The 23,720-nt window shown below is 57.4% G+C and overlaps 7 protein-coding genes across 7 annotated transcripts; 3 read left to right on the top strand and 4 right to left on the bottom strand.

Moving 5' to 3' along the window:
• Positions 1 to 1,297: 1,297 nt before the first annotated feature.
• Positions 1,298 to 4,055, bottom strand: CHGG_04873 (uncharacterized protein; the record flags this gene model as incomplete). The annotated part of the gene is made up of 4 exons (XM_001224086.1): positions 1,298 to 2,770; positions 2,829 to 3,302; positions 3,502 to 3,529; positions 3,625 to 4,055. The coding sequence occupies 4 exons, from the start codon at positions 4,053 to 4,055 to the stop codon at positions 1,298 to 1,300; spliced, it is 2,406 nt and encodes an 801-aa protein (XP_001224087.1).
• Positions 4,056 to 5,847: 1,792 nt separating this feature from the next.
• Positions 5,848 to 8,067, top strand: CHGG_04872 (uncharacterized protein; the record flags this gene model as incomplete). The annotated part of the gene is made up of 3 exons (XM_001224085.1): positions 5,848 to 6,218; positions 6,281 to 6,954; positions 7,016 to 8,067. 3 exons carry the CDS (start codon positions 5,848 to 5,850, stop codon positions 8,065 to 8,067), a joined length of 2,097 nt encoding a protein of 698 aa, XP_001224086.1.
• An 803-nt stretch (positions 8,068 to 8,870) lies between these two features.
• On the bottom strand, positions 8,871 to 10,795 carry CHGG_04871 (uncharacterized protein; the record flags this gene model as incomplete). The annotated part of the gene is made up of 4 exons (XM_001224084.1): positions 8,871 to 8,918; positions 9,063 to 9,234; positions 9,323 to 10,551; positions 10,604 to 10,795. 4 exons carry the CDS (start codon positions 10,793 to 10,795, stop codon positions 8,871 to 8,873), a joined length of 1,641 nt encoding a protein of 546 aa, XP_001224085.1.
• An 863-nt stretch (positions 10,796 to 11,658) lies between these two features.
• Positions 11,659 to 12,301, bottom strand: CHGG_04870 (uncharacterized protein; the record flags this gene model as incomplete). Its single annotated transcript, XM_001224083.1, has 2 exons — positions 11,659 to 11,991; positions 12,077 to 12,301. The coding sequence occupies 2 exons, from the start codon at positions 12,299 to 12,301 to the stop codon at positions 11,659 to 11,661; spliced, it is 558 nt and encodes a 185-aa protein (XP_001224084.1).
• Positions 12,302 to 14,550: 2,249 nt separating this feature from the next.
• CHGG_04869 (uncharacterized protein) lies at positions 14,551 to 15,730 on the bottom strand (the record flags this gene model as incomplete). Its single annotated transcript, XM_001224082.1, has 3 exons — positions 14,551 to 14,878; positions 14,975 to 15,267; positions 15,473 to 15,730. 3 exons carry the CDS (start codon positions 15,728 to 15,730, stop codon positions 14,551 to 14,553), a joined length of 879 nt encoding a protein of 292 aa, XP_001224083.1.
• A 1,429-nt stretch (positions 15,731 to 17,159) lies between these two features.
• Positions 17,160 to 20,323, top strand: CHGG_04868 (uncharacterized protein; the record flags this gene model as incomplete). The annotated part of the gene is made up of 3 exons (XM_001224081.1): positions 17,160 to 17,395; positions 17,644 to 18,342; positions 18,406 to 20,323. The coding sequence occupies 3 exons, from the start codon at positions 17,160 to 17,162 to the stop codon at positions 20,321 to 20,323; spliced, it is 2,853 nt and encodes a 950-aa protein (XP_001224082.1).
• An 870-nt stretch (positions 20,324 to 21,193) lies between these two features.
• Positions 21,194 to 23,433, top strand: CHGG_04867 (uncharacterized protein; the record flags this gene model as incomplete). Its single annotated transcript, XM_001224080.1, has 5 exons — positions 21,194 to 21,355; positions 21,421 to 22,474; positions 22,546 to 22,924; positions 22,986 to 23,095; positions 23,159 to 23,433. 5 exons carry the CDS (start codon positions 21,194 to 21,196, stop codon positions 23,431 to 23,433), a joined length of 1,980 nt encoding a protein of 659 aa, XP_001224081.1.
• Positions 23,434 to 23,720: the final 287 nt, after the last annotated feature.

Here is a 23,720-nt window from a genome sequence, read left to right as displayed (position 1 = left end):
GCGGGTTGGGGTGTGGTGTCCCGGGCCGGGGGGGTTGTGTGATGCGTGCGGGCGGCGCGTGATGGAGATGGGGAGGAGGGCGGCCGGGGAGGGTGGTGTTTGAGTTGGTGGTGGATGCTTATTCGTGGTGAAGAAGGGGGGTGGGTGTCAAGGGTCGGGCGATGATGTGGTACATACAATAGTACAATATCACCCGGCCCATCCCGCTTGATTTGTCTTCTCTTTGCCTGTAAGCCGGATTATCGGAATTTCCATATCACCCGCAGAAATAACCGCGTTATTACTGAGCACTCTTCTTACCCGGCAGACCAGCCCAGCCCAAAGTCCCCCATCCCAACTCCGGCCTCTAACACCCAACCACGTCAGCCAGGTAGACAGGCCAGAACCTCCGAAAACTCACATACGCCCTGAGCCCGAGCCCGAGCCCGAGGCCAAGCGAGGGCGTTTCCGCTTAACGAGGAAACAAATACGGCACTCCAAAGTCCCGAACGCCGACTCCCCGACCAGCCGTCACCGACCAAGTGACACAAGCACCCAGACATTGCCTGTCTTGCAGCCACGGCGCCGCCAGGAAGCGGTGTAACGCGCGCCACCTTTCTCTCGCAAACCACACAAACTTGAGGGACATGCCCGAGGAGCCGAGACTCGTATCCTGGCACCTCTTCCCAGCCCAAGACGTGGCAGAAAAAGACGGAATGGCCAAAAAGAGGCTGGAGAAGAAAGGAATGTCTCAGGGGCGGAATGTTTTCGCATCTTCGGGTCGACATGGTAATAACGACGCCATGTATTCGGATAGGTTAAGCCTCCGCTCGTTATCATGGCTGGAAATTGAGAGGTGCGGCTGTTATATAAGCCTATCGACCAGGAAGAGAAGACAAACAAACAGAGTGGTATCGATCGTGACATATATAGAGAAGAGATCAAACCCGGAGGAGAAACAGAAACCCTCGAGGAGAGGAAGCTCGCGCGCGCTACCCGAGGAGACAGCATGCCTATACCACGAAACGCCTGACTCCCGAAACCCAACCCGATCGTCTGGAACCCGGTCAACACCGCTCTCAGGTCTACACAACTAACCCGCCGAGCCTGCTCGCCTCACCCAGTCAGCCGTAACGCCACCGATTAGTCCAACTCATCCGTTGCCGAACCCTTTTGGTCCGCGCATCCGTCACATTATCGTAGCAGGGCTACAGACTAGTCCTGCAACCCGGTCCGACCCAGAGTCGTGTAATGCCCATTGTTGTAGGGGCGCCCCTTTCGTGCGTCTCCGGTAGTGCTCAAATATGTGTGCATTTGCCTACGCTCCAGTACCCTGGACGTAATAGCCATTCGCGGGGTTGAACCCGCTTAGCGAGGTGAGTTGGACCAAATACTCCCAGTCCATCCCGCCGGCTTCCGGGTCTTGCATCGGTCCCGGGTTGTTATACATGGGCGCCATGTCGTCGTACCCCTGGTACATCATCGATTCGTCCATCATCATGGCATTGCCCGCGCCAATACCCGGCATCGGCGGCGGCGCCGTCTGGGGCATCGGCTTGCCGGGGTACATTCCCGCGGACGGCATGCCGGCCGGAGCCATGTTCATGTCTCCCACAGGTGCCATTCCTGGGACGTTTCCTGGGACGTGTCCAGACCCGGACCCGGGTGGCATCATAGGCTGTACGGGGACATGTTGCCCAATCCCGCTCGGCTCGCCCATGTTCGTCCCATTGCGTGCCGGGGGTGCTAGGACAGGTCGTTTCGTCGTTTTGGCCAAGGTGGCCCTGAGCAGCATGATCACCTTGGGCGGGGTAAGTGAGCGGCCGAGTTGCAGTTCTGCGGCTTCGCGAGCGTCCCAGGCCTTGACGAAGTAGCGGCCAAAGGCGATGTGCAGGGGGTTGCGGTTGAGGCGTCGCAAGAGGCCGCGCCGATCGTGGTTCTCGATCATGACGCTCCAAGCGCGCTCGCAGAGCTCCCCTGTGGTTCTGTGACGTAGTTCCGAGACCAGGCAGAGGTAGGCCGGGAGGGGAAAGTGAGCGTACGTGTACCATCGGAATCCCTGAAGCATATCCGCGCTCTGGATGATGTTATCATACTCGACCATGCGGAGGGCTTCCATGAAATAGCTGTCGCGCTCGCTTTGGTCCACATTATCGGTGTTGGCCGTCCGACAGAGGAAGTCGATGATGCGCAGTTTGCACAGCGCTTGCCGTGTCATGAGGAGTGTGAAGTAGTGCAGCGGGATCTTGGGGTCACACTGTTTGAGGTACAAGTTTTCCACATATGCGCAGAAATTCGCAAGGTTATCCGGTAGGCTTTGGTTAGCCACGTGTGACACGATATCGGGTGACGAAGGGGATGGGCTGAAATGCACCATCGGCTTGTGTAGCTGCCGGCCCCCAGGAGTCGTAATAGTCCGCCGGACATTATCGGGCGACGCCGCGACGGTGAGCTCTATGCGCGTAAGGCAGAAGACCATTTCAGTAGGCCCGCCGTATGGGCCGGGTTGGTCCTTGGCGTGTACGTTCAGGTCTGCGTCATTAATGTTGAGCGGCAATCTCGTGTCGACGGCACAGGAGGTCAATGCCGTCACCGTTGACCCAGTGATTTCGGCGATACGTTTGTCGAAGACGACAATTTGCCACCATAGTCGCCTTCGTTGCTCGGCTTCGAACGGTGACATGTCGGACTGAGACCCATCCCGGTGAAGGCCCAAACGGGTGGCAATCCTAAACGCCATGCCGAGGAGGCAAAACATAGATCGGGGGTCAACATACGGGCGGGCGCATAGCTAAGAATGCGTTAGCGGAGTGCCCACCAGCCGAAGAGTGAGAGAGTGAGGGAGTTACCAAGTAGAGGAAGAATGCCTGCAACACTATCAAATCGGGGGACCGCATGAAGCCGGCATTGACTAGCGCTTGTTGGGTGGCGTTGTGGTACTTTCCTAGGAGGATGACCTTGTCTTCGCCGAACGTGCTCTGGACCTCCTCTTCGCTCAGCGAAGTGATAGCGGCGAAGTAGATAGCAAATAAGAGAACCTCGAGAGGCTTTGAGATCTTGGCCGGATTGGCGCTGGCGGTGATGATTTGCGCCTGCAACGTAGGCGTGTGGGTGATTTTCAGGAGCGGGTTGACGTTGCTGATGTAGATTTGCCATAGCTGGAACATCTGAACGGCGGGGGGATGGACGTTTGTTATGTTGGCCAGAGAACCGCCAACCACGAAGGGAAAGCCATCACTATTCTCGAACATGGTGTCATAGGCATTGTGTATTGTCGGCCCCTCGTAATCCTCATCTGACGAATCTTCATCTGCTCCTCGGTACTGTCGGCTGGTCAGACACAGCGATGGGTGGAGAGCGTTTCATGGCAACGTTGGGGGTCAATGTACCCCAAGGTCAAAAGTGGGATGGGGATATGGAAAGGGAAAAGTGAAGGGTGGCTGGTAACGCAGGGGCAAACTAAGATGACGGCGAGGGAAGAAAAGCCGGGTAGGGGAGAGCGTGTTCCGACCTGTGACTTACATCGTGGACTACCGGAGCCCATTTTTGTCTGATAGAAGGGGGTTAGCCTAGATGGTCGATGGGGAGAAGGGCCGACGGCGATAGCAGCCAGCAACGCCGATAACAACGGGAACGGAAACTGACCTGTCATGAGCTTGATCTGGCGTGACATGGTCGGCGGAGCTCGACGGGGACGTTTTGAGCCCGATAAGGTCATGCTCGAGATCAGCAACCTCGTCTCCGTGATCTGAAGGCTTGAGGTCATGAGCGATGGGCTCGAAATTGACGCCGTGCTGAGATAGCAGAGACTCGTATTTTCGGAGTCGGTCAATGAGATCCCGCTCATGGGGTTTCTTCTTCCTACGCCGGGGTGGCTGTGGCGGAACCACGCGGCACTCGACATGCGCCTTGACGCAGTTGGCGCACGGCTTTTGTTTATCACAGCGGACCTTTCTCTGTTGACACAGGACGCACGAGTGGCCGCGTGTTAACTTCATCGCCGCCGGTTCGGGCGCGGGTGCCCGCGGGGGCGACGGCGGCGGCGGCGGATCGGGAAGAGGCTGTCCGGAGGCCATGATATAATGGGGCGTACGGTTATGTAGGGCTTAGTATACGTGTGTGTCGGTTGGCCGTCTGCCGGATAGGCGAGGGCGCCGCTCGGGTCCGAGAGACCCAGCGATCCAGCCCACCGGGTTCGCAGAATGTGGGATCTGCCGGTTTCCCTCCTCAACTTGGGATATGGCCCGATCCGAACAATGCTTTCTGGTCCAACTCCGCACCCAGTAATGTCGCTGGAACACGGCAATGGCCCAACTCGGGAACGGGTAAGCAAGGTAAGACCCGGTGATCGCTACAGGGCCCGGGGAAGCTGTGAGAATGCACCGACCACCGACAACCGACAACTGACAACAGATAACGGGCGACAACGGGCGACAACAAGCAACGCAGCGCAGCGCAATAACGGCAAACCACGCTACGAGGACGGGTGTGCGCGTGACAGCTGCCAGCAGGAGGTCCGGAATTGACTCGACACTTCCCACGAGTGGCGTTCGAGCTTGTGTGGGATAAAGGATTCGACGGATGCGGGTCTTAAAAAGCGCGGCCCCCGAGTCCAGATCAATCGTGGAGGGAGCAGCAGCAGGCGCGCAGTAGCGCAGCAGCAGTAGCGCAGCAGAAGGCGACACAAGGAACGTCGGCGATGAGGTGAGGAAGAAGACGGGGAGTCACAAGCAACCAACAAAAATGGAGATAAGAATTGGCGCACTCTGTTCTCGATGATTGGCACTGGATGCAAACACTGTCGAACCCTTCCCTCGTAGGAACCAGCAAGAGCAACCAAGAACAACCGGGCACGCCGGGCATTCAAGCGAACCCTCCATTCCCCAATTCCCCTCTCCCCCGAAAACTTGCGGTCTCAGTGCAGTGCCTTGTTTGGCTAGCCACTAGCCTTCGAGTGGGGTTGAGCACAAGATCTTGACATACTCTCCCAGCTGTAGACGGGCCGGCGACCACGATCGAGTGCGTATTGCCAAGCCCAGAAAAGCGGGGACAATCTCGGGACCGAAGGAAGGAAACAGGCTAGGCCTATTCTGGACAGTCAACTGGGATTGGAGGACTGAACACAAAAAGAGAAGGCGCTCGGACCAGGTCCAGCCGGCTCTGGCAGGGACAGCCCAGAGATGGATCCGTTTTCTGTATCGTATCGTAACGTCATCCCGACTTACACGGCCGAGCAGGGGGTTGGCCGGACCGCAGATGGGGAAACCGCAACATCGCGATGCCTAAAGCCCACCTCATCCGATATCTCGCGCATGGAGAGCAAAAAGAGGAGCAGCGCCGAGGCCAAAGAGTCCGGCGCACGCAATTTGCAATTTGACACAGTCCGGATAGATTACCACGAGTAGATATCCGAGCCGAGTCTCTGGCTGGGAGTGGGCCAGGTCCATCGTACACCGAAGGCCGCAGCTTCCATAGCACACAGGGCGCTAGAGGTTTCGCAGAAACGATTCTTAATCTTCCAGGTTGCCTGCTCCTGTGGCTTGGTCGCCGCTGTGCTTCCATCCTACACGCAACAGAAAAAAAAACCAAGAGAAACCAGACCCAACCCAACCTAAGCTCTCCATTTCCCAAGACCTTCCTTCCATCGTCGCACGAATCCATTCACATCCGATTCTTCCTCCGCTCTTTTATACGCCTTTTCCACCTCATTCAAATTCCTAACCAAACTAGGTAACCAACCTGTTGTAAATCTCTGCTTTCCTTTCCTCTCTCTTTTCCGGTTTTGGTCTTCACGCTACCGTCATTCGCTACCTACCTACCCACCACCACCCACTGCAGGCGTCGTGAACGACCCCAAACCTTGCCGCCATGGCTGCCGAGTCCCAGTCACTGAGGTCCATCGGTAGTAACCGGGCAACCCAGGTAGAACACACCGCGAGACAACTCGACCCAGGCGATGCTGAAAAGTTTACACCCCCCCGAGCCCCGCCGGAGCCGATCGATACGGAAGAACTGTACCAACCGTGGAGTGTCCGCTTCTGGTTGACGCTTCTGTGTAACTTTCTCGCGCTCTTTCTCGTCGCCCTCGACCGAACCATTATCGCCACCGCGGTCCCACGCATATCGGACGAGTTTCAAGCCTTGGGAGATATCGGCTGGTATGGCTCTGCGTACATGCTTACAACGGCCTGCGCCCAGCTGATTTTCGGCCGCATCTACAAATTCTACGATATGAAGCAGTACGTCGCTGCCGCACCCCCGTGCATGGTACCGATATCATTGCTAATACCACACCCTGCAGGACCTTCCTCACCAGCGTCCTCGTCTTCGAGATAGGATCCACGATATGTGGCGCCGCCCCTAATTCGGTCTCGTTCATTGCCGGCCGTGCCATCGCCGGCCTTGGCTCCGCCGGCATCTTTTCTGGCTGCCTCTTAATCATGATTCCCATGATCCCCTTGCACCGACGTGCCATGTCCCAGTCCTTGTTCGGTGTCGTTTTCGGTCTCGCCTCTGTCTTGGGGCCCTTAATCGGTGGCGGATTCACAGGCAAGGTCACCTGGCGATGGTGTTTTTACATCAATCTCCCGATCGGCGCCGCGACCCTGGTTTTCATGATCTTTTGTTGGAACCCGCCGGGGAAGGAACGGGAAGATAAACCGGCCAGCTTCGTGGTTCAGGTCAGACGCTTGGATCCCCTGGGCATGATTTTCTTCCTTCCAGGCGTCGTCTGCCTCTTTATTGCCTTTCAATGGGGCGGTTCGAGGTATGCGTGGGACCAGTGGCGCCCCATCCTGCTGCTTGTCGTATTCGCGGTCTGTACGGCGGCGTTCGTTGCTGTCCAGATCTTGACACCCGACACCGCTTCCGTGCCCCCGAAGGTCATCACCCAGCGGAGCGTTGCATTCGGCACAGGTTTCACCTTCTTCTTGGCAGGGTCTATGTTGATGCTGGTGTACTACGTACCGGTCTGGTGTGAGTCTCAACTTTACAAAACCGGACCCGAGACGCTTGAGTGTGCTGATTGAATTTCTAGTCCAAACCGTTAAGGAAGTCGATCCCGTACAATCAGGCATCTACACACTCCCTCTTGTGCTGAGCCTAGTCGTTTCCAGCATAATGTCCGGCGCCATCACGCAGAGGATCGGCTACTACGTCCCATCGATGCTCGTCGCACCCGCCATCATGACGGTTGGAGAGGGCCTCCTAAGCACTCTTAACCGTGACAGCCCAAGCTCACATTGGATCGCCTTCCAATTCCTTTCCGGGTTTGGTTTAGGATTTGGGATGCAAACGGCCGGCCTCGCAGTGCAGACCGTCCTCCCAAAAGACGACGTCAGCACAGGCCTCGCAATCAACCTTTTTGTCCAGCAACTGGGCGGAGCTGTGTTTACATCCGTAGGACAAACCATCATCACCAACATGCTGGTTTCAAAACTATCTGGGGTCCCTGGATTAAACCCCCAGCTCATAGTCAGCGAGGGCGTGACGAAGCTGATTGAGCTGGTTCAGCCGGGGGACGCTCACCTAGTGGTCGCAGCCTACAACGACGCCTGCCGGGCCATCTTTCTGTCATCCATGGGTCTGGCCTTTGCGGCACTGTTTTGCGCATTCGGCATGGAATGGAAAAGCATAAAGAAGAACAAGAATAAGGAGAAGCTCGATGTTCTTGCGCCGACTCCTCCTTCAAACCCTGCATCGCCGGAGCTGCCGGGAGCCACGATTCTTAACGGCCAGAACAGGCCCATGCCCGGAAGACCATTCTTCGAGAGTGCCAAGGGTGGTAGTATCCAGTCTAGGGCTTCACGACGCAGTACCGCGGAGGCAAAGTTGGAAGATGAGCGGAAAGAGGAGGCCCGGAGACACATGAAATGGAGGAGCGACAAACGCCCAGCTACGGCAGAAGCTCAAAGACGGAGCGTTTTGACAAAACCGGATTCAAGCCACGGGCCTAGCTCCAGCCATAGACAAAGTCAAGGTGCGGAATCCAGTAAGGAGGATCTGCTGACTATAGCACTGCGCGACTGGACTCAGTACACGAATACGCAAGGAGGGGGACTTGGAAAGCCGAGTCAGTGGCCTAGGTGAGCGTCTACTAGATGCCTCCAAACCACGCATCGGGGGCGTGGAGGATGGATGTTACAGTCTCATCGCGCATTCGGGATAACTATCTGGTTGTTTTCAGGGCGGGTCTCCTTTTCATCGGCCTCGGCATCGGTGGCGTTGCACTTTGGCATCCGTGGAATATATCGGTGTATAATTGTAAGGGCGGGGTTTTGCAGCGTTCTGGGCCACCTTAATATAGAGAGACGTATGTTAGTTGTTGTTTGTGGTATCAATATATTTTTGCCTCTTGGAGCAGCGCAGTATTGTTTAAGGTACCCAACCTCGAGTCAATCTCTATGGAAGACCACCCACACCAACCGCTTCCACCGCAGCTTGGTTGGTCACCTAGCAATTAGAAGATATAAGTTTATCCATAACGACTCTAAAGCTGAGGTGTGCGGAGTGGTCTTGATTCCGATCCCAAGCGCCTTCTACTACATGTTTACAGATACAATACACAGACAGACACACAGACAGACAGACCGATGGACAGCTGTTCCTCACTCTCGTTCTCCCTCTTTTCTTCCCACCCCCCAACACCCACTTGTCAACCAACAAATCGACCCCCGCCTACCCGCCGCACTCCATCAATCAGTACATCGGTACATCGGTACACATCCGTAAGGTGCATTAACCAAGACATGCCCTCCTTTCATAACACCGCCTGATGCAAAATGAACCAGCCAACCAAGCCAACCAACCTCCCGCCATCTAGTGTAATAGTCGTCGCAGTAGCAGCCGTATCGTTTTTCTTTTTTTTTGCTCATGTATTAGCAACACCCGTCTCACGGACTCGCATCGTGGCCATCGGCCGTCGTGCGTGCCGTGTTATGCTTGTGTGTGTGTTGTTGTTGGTGGTTGTTGTGGGTGTAACTTTGGGTGGGGGGAAGTTACATGAGTACCTAGGGTAGGTAGGTAATTTTGGTCGTTTCCTCGTTCTTTTTTCCCCTTATCCCTGCTGTTTTGCGCTCACTCACGACGACCCGGGTTTGTTGCCCTTGCTGTCGTCGCCGGGCTTCTTGGTGCTTTCGCTGCCGTCGCTGCCGTCGGGTCTGCTGCTGGTGGGCGGGGTGGTTGGTGAGGTTGTGCCAGAGTGACTTGAGGAAGCCTTCGTTTTTGTGCGCTTCGGGGTCGTTTTCGTCGTAGGGACTGGAGGGGAGGACGGTGTGTTAGAAATTGGGTTAGGAGGGTGGGTGGGGGGGCGAGGGGTCTGAGGGAATGGAAAGCAGAAACTCACGTCTTGTGCAGGTTCATGATCCGCTTCGCCGTCTTGTCACCCATCTCGTCCGCCAGCATCTCGACGAGTGCCCGCTGGTTGTTGGAGAGGTACTTGGGCATGGCGACGCGGAACTCCACCTTGAGATCGCCCATCCGCCCGCGCCGGCTGTCCAGCTTCGGCATGCCCTTGCCCACGAGCGTCATCTTGTCGCCCGTGCTGGTGCCCGTGGTCACGCGGACCTTGGCATCGCCGTCGAGCGTCGGAATGATGACCTCACCGCCCAGAATGGCCGTCGGCAGCGGGATGGTCGCCGTGTACAGGACGTCGGAACCCTGCCGACTGAACTGCGGGTCGCGCGCCACCTTGACGAAGACGTACATATCGCCGTTGGTGGCGCGGACGTTCTCGCCAGCCCGGCCCGTGGGCGGCGCATCACCGGCCCCGCTCACGCGCAGCCGCATCCCGTCCTCGATGCCGCCGGGGATGTCAACCGTGATGGTCTTGCGCTCGCGGACCACGCCGTCACCCTGGCACGAGCGGCACTCGGAACCCCGCGGGATCGCCGAGCCGGTACCGCCGCAGGCCGAGCAGGAGCTGGCCATCTGGAAGCCACCCGCAACGAGGTTCACGCGGGTGCCTGTCCCGTGGCAAGCCCCGCACTGTGATCGCTTGGCGCCCTGCTTCATGCCGGTACCGGTACAAGTTTTACATGTCACTAGCGGTAGCGTAGTGATGTTCTTGCTCGTCCCCTTGGCCGCCTCCATGAACGACACCGTCACCTGCACCTCCACGTCTTCACCCTCGAGAATCTCCGTCTGGAACGGCCCGCCGCCACGACCCGCACGTCCGCCAAAGCCCCCACCACCGGTAAACGCCGAGAAGATGTCGTCGAAGTTGATGTTGGAGCCGAAACCGCCTGCGCTGCTGAACCCGCTAAAGGGGTGGCCGCCTCCAAACGGATGGCCGCCGCCCGGACTGGGCCCGGCACCCGGGTCGAACCCGGCGGCGCCAAACTGGTCAAACTGTTCCTTCTTCTTGGGGTCTGACAATATTTCGTAGGCGGACTGGATCTCGGCGAACTTGTCCTTGGCGGTTGGATCCTTGTTCGTGTCTGGGTGGTACTTTTTCGCCAGGCCGTAGTAGGCCTTCTTGATGTCGGAGGCTGCCGCGTTCTTGCCGACACCTAGGGTGCCGTACGGATCCCGCGGAGTGGCGAGTAACCGGCGAGTTGTGTGGAAATAGACCTGCTATCTACTTGTTAGTAGCGGTTACAAAGCTAAGGGTTACTTGGGGACCAACCCTTGGTGGGGTAACAGGTGACTGAGTCCGCGGCTTCGACGATGGTCTACCGGAAGCCCTAGATACGACCGAGTAGGCGACGGCGGGGACGGACCGGCTGGCGCATCCCTTAAGTCGCTGGTGACGGCATATTTGTGAAGGTGAGAGCTGCCGCACCGGGCGTGCTGCCTTGGGAAGAATACTCGTGCTCATCTCGTTCAACTTATGCGAATCTCTGCAATTGGCATGCCCGCGACAACCGCCGGTATGAGTCGCTGTTCTCCCTCGTTGTCTTAGAAGTTGTGTTGTTGATCTCGGATTTGTCTTTTTGCTTTCTTCAACTCCGACTCGCAACAACTTTTTCTGCGCCCAATCACAGATCGTTAGATTGGAGAAGTTGCTGGTCTTGGCAGCCTGAGGCACTGCCGCCGCCATTCGAGAAACAACCACCACCCTCTGTGGGGCACTTTTGCGGAGAATTTCGATAAGGGTACGTCTTAAAGCTCAAGATCATACCATTACCGAGCCCTTCTTTTCGCTTTTCTGCTGTTATATAACTCTCTATGATAACATGGATCCTGCGCCGTATGCTTTATGCTGCCACTTTTCTCTTTCCCCCTTTCCTAGCTGAGTGACGAACTGATGTGTACTTCATGGTTGAAGTCACACTCTATTAACGATATGTGGGCCCCACCTCTTGGCGATGCGCGAACTGTGAATTAATTACAGAGTTCGCGTATGCCCGGCTTTCCGCGGATGATGGAGCGGCAGTGTCTCACCGGATTTTAACAAGGAGAAATACCGACAAACTGGGATGATAGGTATTCACTGCAATATTGACATTCAATGCCTATGAAGAAAAAAAAAAATGCGCCCTCAACTCCACCACCGGCATTAAGCAGTGGTTTGACGTACTTAACATGTTCGTCCATGCAACTGTGCAGTGCACGGGGGTATATTCCTGGTCATGATTCCCATATCCCCGCGGCAAGGCGCGCCCGCCGTTGTGGCTGCAATGCTATCTAAAGAGTGCTGTTTCCCTCCGTTCCTTGTGTCCTAGCGTAGGTCGAGTAGATTCATCGCTCAGCGACTGGATGTATATACTCGCGTCGTTGCGGCTTTCCCTTCGTCACCCCTTGGCTCCGCACTTTATGGAGGAACTCGACAATGATGTCGTTTTCCTGCACGCCCAGGCCGTTGAAGTGCTTCCGCACGACATTGGTCAACTGGTCTTTGTTCTGCCTCCGGACTTCCTTGCGTTGTGCGATGGTCGGGGAGTAGAGGCCGATGCTCCCCGGTTGGGTCAGTACCCATTCGTGGTGGTCGCTGACGAAGGCGGTTGGTGTCTTGAGACGGTATGCTCGGCGGTAGGCGTGGAGGACCTCTCTCTCGAAAGCGGGCCATTGTAGCTGTTAAAGGCAATAAAAAGAATTAGCGAGTGCACCTCGAGGAAGAGGAACAAAAATCGGAGCGGAAGGTCGAGGCACCACCTACACCTGGGGCGCTGGCCTCTTGTGCGTTGGCTGCCGCGTCGGGGACAGTAGCAATAGCAGTGGCCGTAGAACTGGCGTTTGTCACCTCGCGCAGGTTGGAACCCGCACTGCTGGCAACACGCCTCATCTTCGTTCCACCGCCACTTCCATTCTTTTCTTTGGCGGTCGGGAGGTTGTCGATCTTGGAATCGTCCTGACCGCCCCGGGCGGCTTTCGAGGGGGGCATTGCGAGAAAAAAAAGAGGTGGGAAAAAGAAGCGATTGTTTTGCCGAATGATGCGTCGAGGGGTGCGATAGTGGTGTTTACTGCTACTGCTCCCGGCTCGATTCCGTCACATCCTACGGATTAAGATTCGAAATCTGCGGTGGTAGAGTGCTGTGGGAAGAGTGGGCATTGCGCGTGAGAGGGGTCTCTAGCTGGAGACGGGAAAGAGATTGCAGCCCTGCGTTGCAAGGCACAGGGCAACAAGCGCGCGGGTTCCCCAGGCTCTGACGACACAGGCACGACAGGGTACTTTTTGAGCCTTTGGTTGGTGCATGGTGTGGCTGAGGCGCGGCTGTCAGCGTTGTTGTGCCACAGGAACCGGCTCGTTGGGTCTGGGTCCCGCTCGCTCGTCATTGCTGCTGTGGAAGCTTCCGCCATGTCGCTCAAATGCCAATTGGACCGGCATTCCTCAAATCGGTAGCCCGGTCCGTCATTTGTGATGTTTTGCCGTCTTTCGAGATTCGAAGGGGGCAATGGGCTTCTTGTTGCCGTTGTCTCATTTTTTTTTGTCCCCTTTTAACTGTAATGCTTTGGTACGAGGAGGTATGTAGTTAACGAACTCCACAGAAAGTCTGGACGAGTGGGGGACGGGGGCTTTCCGCTTGCTACGACGGAGTTGTTTTTTGGTTTCGTCTGAAGCGATGAGGGAGTCTGCCCGGAGACTTTTGCCTGCCGCTAGTTGAGTTGAAACCGAGGGACAAAGGCCAAAAAAAGGCTGGTCAGAGGAAAGAAAACCACGACTCGCCATGCCAGAGTTTTGCAGTCCATGCCTTTCCCAGCACGGCCTGTCTCTTGTGTGGCACCACCTCAGACACTAAAGTGAGTCCTTTTCTGTCATGGAGGGCACCCACTTCCCCGGTTCAGACGCAGAGGCGCTCACGTTTTGGTCGACGTGCAGGCAGCAGACCGCCACGAAGGACGCCGGTGGCGTTTTCCGGTGCACACTGAACCCTGGGACCCGGTCAGGTGCGGTTGGTGGTTGGCAGTCCGGCTCCTTCAGAAGCTCCGGCCGCTTGTGAGGCTGGGGGACGAGACTCGCCGACACCCCACGCCCAACGGCAGTCCAAAAGCTCCGCGTCGATCTCCCACGTTAACCCCACATTGGCGACCTTGCTTTAACAACAGGAGCTGCTGATGTCTTGGCCTATCATGGTTTTTTGAGCGAGTTCGGGATTCGGGAGTCACTCAGGTCTGGTAAGACAGGCTTGAAGATCTTTCCTGGACCGGCGTCGGCCGGGGTTGTTTGCCAGGTCCTCGGGTTCGTCTGGCAACGCCAACACCTGGTGGCAGTGCCAATCTTGTCTGAACTTTCAGAGGTGTTAAGGTTGGGGGTTACGCAGGGGTTGGTTTTTTTGTGAACACTCGGTGTGCAGGAACTCGGTGGATTATTTCATAGTCTCGTGTTGATTGGTGCCGCAAGGGCATCGTAGCATCTGCCCATCCAGCCTTGCCAGCGTCCTTGCTGATCGATCGAAACTAGGATGAGTTACATACTCGGCCGAGGGAGGTCTCGGTCACGTTGCTGGGCGCCTGGGCTAGCCGCGTTGGAAGTTCGGTGGCTAGGTACACAGCAGTTCCAGGTTACTTAGAAGTTGCGAAACCGAGCTGTGAGTTCATTTGGATTCCAGGCAGTTCCGAGGAAACGCAACTACGGAAAAGGAGTGAGTTTCGATCACAAGCTGAATTTCGATCATCAACCGAGCCGATTGGGCAGCAAGACTATCGAAGACTGGCAAAGCAACTGGGCTGAACCGAACGTTTGATGAGGTTTTGGCTTTAATAAGGATGAAGAAAAGAAGTGGGGAGAAAAAGCCAGCTTCCACGCAAATGGCCAATTAGACAAGACATTTTGAACCCCACACCTTCTTCAGCGAACCGATCCACAGGCAGGGATCCCATGCCACACACCAGCCATAGGAACAATCCCACGCCGCATTCTTTGCCTTGTGACGATCGAGGCTTCTTCGGCTCGAGTGCCAGGGGACCACCACAAACGCCACAAACAGTAGTGTGTGGGCAGTGCGGCCACGCCAGCTCCCCAACGACCACCCCATTCCCTTCGCAAGATCCCAGATGCTTCACAAACTCCATACTGTCGTGCCTCGTCCCGGAGGGAGTAGGAGGGCACGAGGAGGCGGAGAAGCGGGGTCAGCTTACCACGAGAAAGGGAAAAAGGGGGAAGGCGGTCTTCTCTGCAGCATCATGAGACTTCTAAATGGTGGGCCGAACATGGCCACTGAGCAGCTGGTCATGGCAAGGGACATGACCAACAGCCACGGGGGAACGGTTTGTGTTGCTTAACATGCCCGACAGCCGACCAAACAAGAGTCCCGTCTTTCTGGTCTCCTGGCGTTGGGTGTCCCCCGTTCTTCGGCCCCTGGGGTGCCAACGCCCCAGGCGTGTCTGGAGGCGGGTTCCAGACGAAGCCGCGCCGCGGATCCTGGATCTGGCCAAGATGCGGAAATAGTGGGTACCATAGAGGGGGCTTTCTCCCACCGCCGCGCAAGAATGGAGAAATCGGCGGCGGTTGCTGAAGAGGCTTTATGCGATGGTTTACAGATTAAGTTGCGTGAACTGCGAACTCGGGCGATCGCCAATGCGCCCCGGCAGTTCCCTTGGATGCGGGCTTCCGGACCCATCGACAGCTTCTGGGTTGGGTTGCTCAAACAATGAAGCATCTGACGCCTGCGGAAGCGGTTGCAAGGACCCTGCTTCGTTGGAGTCCTTGCTAGCTGGAACCCCGCTCCCCGGAGCCGGGTAGCCGGCCGCAAGATACCAGATCTCTTCTTGACGGGAATGCGATGGAGAAACGATCCGACATGCAACGTTAGGAGCTCGGTTGATATTGACCAGCAACGCGGGAGCCTCTGGATGCACCGCTTCTGCAGTGGCTAAGCGGAACGAGCGGTGGCAGAAACAGGCACAGATCTGTACAGACAGACAACGGATTTGTTTAAAACCGCATGGGTTGGAGCACCCCCGCCCCTCTTGAGCTTCGCTCAATTGGGCCACGCGGCGCATCCTATGGCCGTCACGATTCTTACCCGTAGTCACTTCACTTGCAGGGAATAATAAGACCCCCACACTCCCACTGCTCATCTCACTCCCGCTCTCCCACGACACCGTTTCTGACCCACGGAGAGCCAAGGTCGGACAGAGTGACAACGTCAAACGACAGGGACTCCGCAACCTCGAGGTCGCGTGAAGTTATTCCATCCTCGGGCAAGACCAATCCTGATCTGTACGCCCAGCCCACTCTCCCGCGCGTCAACCCCTCGCCATCTTCCTCCCGGAGGGCCGTGAATATCAGGAGAGGAGGGCCCCCAAAACCAGAGACAGCAACAGTCCCCGGCAGCCCGGGTGCGTCTTCGCCAACAGGTATGCATTGCATTTCCTTCCTTCAACGCCCCCCCTCCCCCTTGCGGTACCATTGGTGCCACATTTCGATTCTTCCCCAGGCACTGTTGCAACCGTTCCAATCCGGGTCCGAGTTTCGAAACACATAATTACCCCGGGATTGGAGGCTCGGGGCGGCCCATCGCGGAGTCGACCTGGACAGTGCGCAGATGCCCGTGGAGTTCTTGATGGCCGAATCTGGACACGGCGCTGCCGAGAGCGACGCAACGCGCAGTACCGGAGAGCCCTGCAGCAGTCTCACACAACGATGGATTGGGGGGGGTGGCAACGAGAGTGCTCGGGCCCGGCCGAGGTACCGGTTCGAATCTGGAAATTGTTGCCTGCCTGCAACTGCCTGACAAGAAATCGGAACTTCCATCCTTGGAAGGACCCGTCCGTCCCTTGACAGGCGTGACAGGTTGGCGAGGCAGGAACGGAACGGACAAGATTTTTTTATCCCTCGCCCTCCCTGCCTGGTCCGCCTAGCTCGTTCCTGCCCCATTGCGGGTTCAGCGAGCTCCACCCGAGCGCTTGGTCCACCAGCTTGCGTGCAGCTTGCTTGGCACACACCCCCTCCCCACCGCCGTCCACCGCGCCGTACCCCGGCCTTCCCCCCCCCGCTCGGTTGTCCAGGCCCTTTTCAGTCCAATGCGCGCCGGGCTATTAGCGTACCGCATTCCGTCCCATTTTCCCGCGAGGAGTCGCTTCGCATCGCCTCCTGTTCCTTTTGCTGATTTTCTTCCAGGCCAGGTACCGCGTAACTCCAAGTTTCTTTTTCTCCTTAGCTGGGCCAATCTACAAGCCAGGCACCATCGCTCGCAAGTTTTTTCGGGAGGCGCCAGATCCTTACGCCACTGATTTTGGTCACTCTCATACTCGGCTCCCAGCGAGTTGCGATTGAGTCCCTTCTACCGGCCATGATACCCTGAATCCATCCGGAACTGGTCTGGCGAGGTTGCAAACGAGTGCGATACGAGTATTGACATCCGGTGCCATCTGTATTCCAGACGCAGGACCAACCACATCACATCCCCCTGAGCCCTGATATATCACGATACCATTATCGCCTCCCCAACCCGCTTCACCAGACGGCGCGGCACCCTTTAAGAACACTGGGGACAGAGCCTCCTTTTCTATATAGACCTACCCCCGGCTCATCCCGATTCGCCCGCATCCGCGCCGGGGAATTTCCAGTGCAGAGAGGCGCCCGCGTAACCCCACAGGACTTCCAGAGGACTTCGGTTCACGGCTCGGGTGTCACTTGACTGTGCGACCAGAAAGTGCCGGTGATTGGCCGATGGAGGTAATTGGTGGTAACATGGCTTCGGTTCTCACTTCTCACGCAAGTGAAATCACAGCCCCCGGGCCTGCCCCTCGATCCGCCCAAACCATGCCGCCGCTAACGGGGCCGCGGTCTCCGGACAATGTCAAAACATGAGTCTGAGCACGAGCGAGGTCGCCGACGCAGCGGATCCGACGACAAGGACGTAGAAGGACTTGACCTGGATGGCGATGATGATAGGGATGGCGACGATGGAGCGCACTCCTCTAACTCGGAGGGCCCCGCGCGCAAGCGGAGGCGGAGCCGCAAGGGCCTGGACAAGAAGTTCGAGTGTCCCGAGAAGGGCTGCGGCAAGAGCTACTCCAGAGCCGAGCACCTGTATGTTCCTTTCCTGCAAGCAACTGACTGTGCTCGAGAGTGCTGACACAGTGCAAAGTTACCGCCATCAGCTGAACCACAACCCGAAGCAAGTTTACAAGTGCGGGATTGGCGACTGCCAGAGGACCTTTGTCCGACTGGACTTGTGTACACCGGCACAAAGGGACCGCCACACAGCCAAGGGCTCGGCCTTGAGCTCTCGCAACGGACTCGATGATGAGCCAGGCATCCCCTGTGACGGACCACAGGCAACCCTTCCCCGCGGCCGGTTCCGCCTCCCCGGAAGTCAACCGGCCGGGGACCGCTTACAACAAGGGCCGGTCCTTGTCGATCCAGTATCACTCTCCCAAGGACGCCATGGGGAGCCCATACACTCCGATGACGAATACACCTCCCACAAGCTACGCGAACGGAGGGCAAAACGGTGTCGATTACATGCATCACGACCCGACCTACGGACATATGGCTCAACGGCCAGCCCACCACTCACCCCAAGATCCGCGACGACCATCGATACAGACCAATGTTGGCCCTTACGGGGTGCTATCACCCATCTCCACACAACCCGGCTACCACAGCCAGCCTCATAACACGCCCCAGTCTGCCAACGCAATGCCTTACGTCCCGCCACAGAACTTCCCCCCCTTCAGCCTCCCCCCCTCAGATTTTGGTACGTCGTCCGCGGGAGCGGTCGCCCGCGACGATCAACAAGCATACGCCCCGTCGACAACCGGGGAATACTCGGACCAGCCGCCTCAGGCGACCGGGGAAATGATGCTTCTTGACCAAATGGGCATGCAACAGACTATGCCGGTATTCGGAAGTGATAACATTCTGAATAAATCACCTTATGTTGCGATCCCCGAGGACTTTGTGGCGTATTTATTCAATACCCATAAAGGAAGCAAGCTCGCCCATGACCGGGGTTCCGATCCACCGGGGTACAAGTGAGTCTGACCTTTTTTTTTTTTTTTTCTCACTACAAGGCTTCTTCGCTAATGATGTTACAGCTACGGGGAATTCTCCAACCAATACAATGTGCCTTACTATAACGATCCGAACCAGCTAGGCTATTTCCCCGCCTCCACCGGGCCACAGCAGGTCATGTCCGTGACGAACCTCCTGGACCAGAACCTCCCCGAATCGGTCATCTCGGAAGAGAAGACGGCCGAGATCTTCGAGTTTATCAAGGAGAGGTTCCACGAGAACGGGCATGCGCCTGTCGAGCGACAGCGCGAGACCATTATCGAAGGCGACCGCAACGACGACACGCACATGCTTAGCCGCAAGATGATGCAGGCTTACATCGGGTCGTACTGGCTGCACTTCAGCGACCAGGTGCCGATATTGCATAAGCCTACGTTCTCGCCCGATAAGACGCCGAATCTGTTGTTGATTGCCATGATGACCATTGGCGCCGCGTGCTTGGATAAGGCGCACGGGCAGAAGGTTACTAAAGCCGGCGCGCAGCTGTCCAACTTCTTGGCATGGCACCTGAGGTGGGAGATGTTCCAAGACCCGAACTGCAGGCCGCCGGCGAAGCTGTGGGTGTTCCAAACGCTCTTGCTGTTGGAATTGTACGAGAAGATGTACTCGACCAGAGAGCTACACGAACGGGCCCACATCCACCACGCGACGACGATTACACTGATGCGCCGCGGTAGAGCGCTGATCGGCAAATCAGCGTTGGACTCGCCGCCCAACCCCCGGGACGACAAGACCAACGGGTCCCGGCAGTCGTCGACGTCAGGAGTCGCCCACACGCCTGAGGAGTGGTGGAACCACTGGATCACGAACGAGTCGACTCGACGCGCGGCGTTCGCGGCGTTTGTCATCGATTCGATCCACGCAACCATGTTTGGTCACTCGACGGTCATGGTGGCTCACGAGATGCGGTTGCCCTTGCCCTGCGACGACAAGCTGTGGAAAGCCACCAGCGGACCCGAGGTGGCAAGGATCGATGCTAACTTGAACTCGGTCGGCAACAAGGCCATATCGTTCCTCGAGGGGCTGAAGCGGACGCTGAGCAGCCAAGAGGTGCAGACCAACTCATTCGGGCGCACAATTCTGATGGCCGGTCTTTTGAGTGTAAGCTGGCACATGAACCAGCGAGACCTCCAGGTCAACTCACTCGGGGGCGGCGTATCTCAAGCGCTTGGCGGGCGCGACAAGTGGCGGGGCACGCTGACGCGAGCGTTTGACTCGTGGAAGAGCGACTTTGACAAGACGTTGTTCCGGCGCGGCGACTCCTCAGCAGATCCCTACAACTATGATGCGTCCAACCGCAATGAGGCCAACGTTGTGTTTGAGAGCCGGATCGTGCTGCATCATCTGGCGCACATGGCCATGCACGTCGACATCGTGGACTGCCAGATCTTTGCGAGGGCAAAGAGGTTGCTCGGCCGGGCGATCGGGCCGCAGGATCTCAACAGCGCGCAGCGGCGCATGAAGGACATCTGGGCGCCGTCGGCCAAGGCCCGCGACGCGACGTACTACGCCCTCAAGTTCCTACAATCCGTCATGGTTCCGGATATGGTGGGCACGCCGGGGTCGTCCAACGGCGGCTACGGCCGGCACGAGGAGCCGTACTCGGCGAGGGACGACGTGCTCCTCAACCGGCCGTGGGTGCTCTACTTTGCGGCGCTCGTGGTGTGGTGCTACGGGTTCGCTCTCGAGGGCGCCAGCCCGAACATCCCGATGCCGGCGACGCAGCAGGACAAGGTACGGCTGATGCGCGACTACCTGGTCAAATACGGCAACGTGACGTCGCCCGAGGAGCTCAAGTCGATGAAGGGCATCAGCCACAACACGCCCGTGCTGATGGTGCTCAAGGACGCGTTTGGGGACTCGCGGTGGGAGTTGCTGCACGAGGGCGCCACACTCATGAATAACTGCATCAATCTCAACGCGGGACAGGGCGTTGTCTAAGTTTCGAGTCCGGGGGTCGTTTCCTAAAATGCAGAGGCGGGCCATGGTTGTGCATTTTTTTTGGAGGCTAAGCCCAGGGTCGGCAGGATTTTTGAGGTTATTCACATTTACACTTGCATCTTTTTTCGGCGGGGTAGTGGGAGGATATCTGCGATACGAAAGTTGGGGGTATTTCACACATAAAAAGATGACATATACCTGGGAGGAGGCAGGAAGAAACAGGAGCGGGAGCAACAGTTGGTGGGCGGACGGCATTCTTCATTTCAAGCGAGCGTGGCTCGGCAACCTTATTCTGCTTTGGTTTCCTTAACCTATACCCCTTTTTTGTACTTCAAGTATATAAGGCATGATGCCCCAGCGATGTATGTCAAGGTGTCGTTACCGTGCTTGATCTGGTGATTGGTGATACCAAGGCCAACTCAAGGCTCCGGGCCCGCTTTTCCTGTTGAGGAGGGAGGTGGGTTTTGAGATGCAAGTCCTTGGTGAAAGTGAGGCAATTTCCAACTAGCTGTATGTATAGAAATACATATATTGTGTTGCATTCATGCATCCATCCCCAAGACATACTTCACCTCATTCCAACTCATTAGCAAGCCCCAGATTACAGTTTGGGGGGCTTGTATGTATCACCCGTTGTAAAGCAGCCAAGATTCAAGCTTCAACCCTCTCGCCCAATGAATGAAGCCCCTTCATTTGTTAAGCTTTCCTGAACTGCCGCGGGGTTCCAAGATATCGCCGCGCCTTCCGAGCCGTGGGGTCCCGGGTATTTTTGAACTTGCATCATCTTATCTCATCCGCTCATCATCCATTGCTGCTTGAGTTCCATCCTCCAAACTTCAAAAGCCGCCCGCTCTCCAATCCGTGGCAACAATGGCGGCCGCCCTGACAAACCTCCCACCGGAGATATTACACAACATCCTCAGCTATGTTGAACCCGAAGACCTCACTTGGCTTCCTCTCACATGCCGCGTCTTCAACAATTTCATCAAGGGCAACAACCCTCTTTGTCGGGCCATCTATCTGCGCGTCCTGGTATGCCGAGCCACCATTACCAACCGCGCCCTAGTAAATACTCAGCCGCTAACACCCGCAATCAGGACGAGCCCCCAGTAAAAGACCTCGACTTTGAGCAGGAGCTGCACGACATCCTCAAGCTCAAGCAGCTCTGCGTGCCCGAAACCAGCCGCAGCACCACCACGCCCTCAACCCAGGCCCCCCTCCAAACCCACCTCCCCTTCGTCCACCGCACCGTCACCCGCCTCCTCAACCACGCCATCACCGTCCCCACCCCCAACCCCACCACCACCAGCAAATCCCCCAACAGCCACAACCAACCTCCCTCCCCAACCCGCAAATCCCGCGCGCGCACCTTCCCAGCCTCGGAAAACACCCGCTTTCTCGAGTCGCTCTTTGAATCGGAGCCAGCGCGCCGCGCGTTTTTGGCTCGCTCGGCTCTGTATCAGCGGGAGCGGGCGTTGGGGGTGTGCGGGTTTACGGGGGAGGAGGATGGCGAAGATGGTGAGAGTGAGGGGGTGGGGGGTAATGAGGGGGATGGTGTTTTTGCAGAGGGGGGTGTAGAGGGGAGTGGGGGTGGGAATGGGAGTTCGAGTGGGGGTGGGAGGGCCAGTGGGAGGAGTAGGGGGGCCGTGACCCAGGAATCGCGCGAGGTGTTTCAGATGAGCGCGAAGCTGCATTGCCTGTATGGCTGGGGGTTGGGATTTGAGGATGGCGTGCGGCATGGCCAGACCGAGGGCGCTGCGTGGCGGGGGAGGCTGACCTTTGCGCGCCATAGGGGCGGCGTGTACCCGCTCGCGTGCTCCAAGGTGTATGACCTGAGGGAGTACACGAGGGGCACGAAGTGGGGGCCGTTTTTGGACCTCGGTGAAGAGGAGGATGCGGAGGTGCGCGTCGACTGGGAAAAGGTGGAGGCCATTCTGGTGGTGCTGGGCGGCAATATCAGGTGTAAGGGGCTAGAGCGGTTTCCCATCTTTTGGCATTTCTGGGGGAAGCCGTTTGCCGGGAGCTGGAACGGGAGTTATATCCCCTGGTCGAGAGATAGGGAGAAGGGAGAGGAATTGGAGGTGAAGGAGCTGGACCGGCTGGACCCGTACGGGGTTGCGGGGAGCTGGCTGAGGGTCGTGAGTTTCCTGGGTAAGTTCCCCACCCCCCCCCCCCTCCCCTACCGGACGAAAACGGGCGAGTTTGGCACTCACGGCATCTAGACTTCAGCGACTTCTTCCACTTCAACTTCCCCATCATCGACAGCCTGCCGCGCGACCTGCCACGGCCGCCCCTCGACGTCGGCCAGGCGACGCGGCTCATCCTGATGCGCATTCGCGTGTCCAAGGTCGAGCCGGCGGGGCCCGGCGACCACCCGGACCACCCCGTCACGCACTTCACGGGCTTCTCGCGTGCGCTCGACGGGTCGTGGGACGACAACGCCGACGCTAGCATCCGCGGCACCGTCCGCGTCACCCCGGAGGGCGAGGTCCGCTGGACGTCGTACTCGGTCTTCCACGGCGAGGAGCGCTGGAAGAGCGAGGGCGTCCAGATCGGCGGCATCAAGTCCGCCCGGGGCGTGGTGGGGACCTGGTTTGATAAGTGCGTTCTTCCCAGCGGAGAGGGAGTGAAGTTTTCGGTCTGTGCTAATAATGACTATTAGGGATTTCAACGCGCAAGGGCCTTGTGGGCCGACGGCGTTTTGGAAGATTTCGGACCGAGAGGACACGGGCGACGGGCCGCAGGTTTTGTTGGAGGATCTCTTTCCGCTTAGTACATCATCGTGATTTTCCTGCTTATAGCCGCGGAGGATGCTAATGATTCGATGCGCAGTAGCTGACGACATGGAGGAGGAGCTCATGGACGAGGACGATGACGCGCGGGACGAGTTCAACCTGCAGGTGCTGGACCCCTTCGGGCCGGACTGGACCACGTATGAGCTGGAGGACGACCTGGACGGGCTATACTATTTCGACGACGAAGATATCTTTGACGTGGAGGACGTGGCGGCCGAGATGCATGGGTTGGGAGAGGAGCGGGATGACGAGGACCTGGACGAGGACGAAGACGACTATGATGATGATTTCGTTGATACTCTGACGTATGGCTAGTGCTTGCGGGCGGGCATGGCTGAAACGGCGCTCTAGATCTACCTTCGCTACGAATATGAAGACAACGTTTGCAATGTAAGGTACTCGGGTATCCGCCACAAGTAAGCTGTGCAACCTTCCACGACGTTCCGTCATCCCACCCACCCCTACACTTTCTCTTCTCCCCCCCCCTGGGTAAAGGCCGAAACGAACACAAACCGACACAGGCAGGCTGGCCGGCCTGACCTCCCCGAAAAAAGCTAGTTTTTAAACCTTGATCAACCCCGGATACGGATATCCCCTTCCAA

The sequence above is a fragment of the Chaetomium globosum genome, genomic scaffold, assembly GCF_000143365.1.
Source record: "Chaetomium globosum CBS 148.51 scaffold_4 genomic scaffold, whole genome shotgun sequence".
Lineage (NCBI taxonomy): Eukaryota > Fungi > Ascomycota > Sordariomycetes > Sordariales > Chaetomiaceae > Chaetomium > Chaetomium globosum.
The sequence above is the reverse complement of the archived record's forward strand: the minus strand, read 5'-3'. Positions and strand labels throughout refer to the sequence as shown.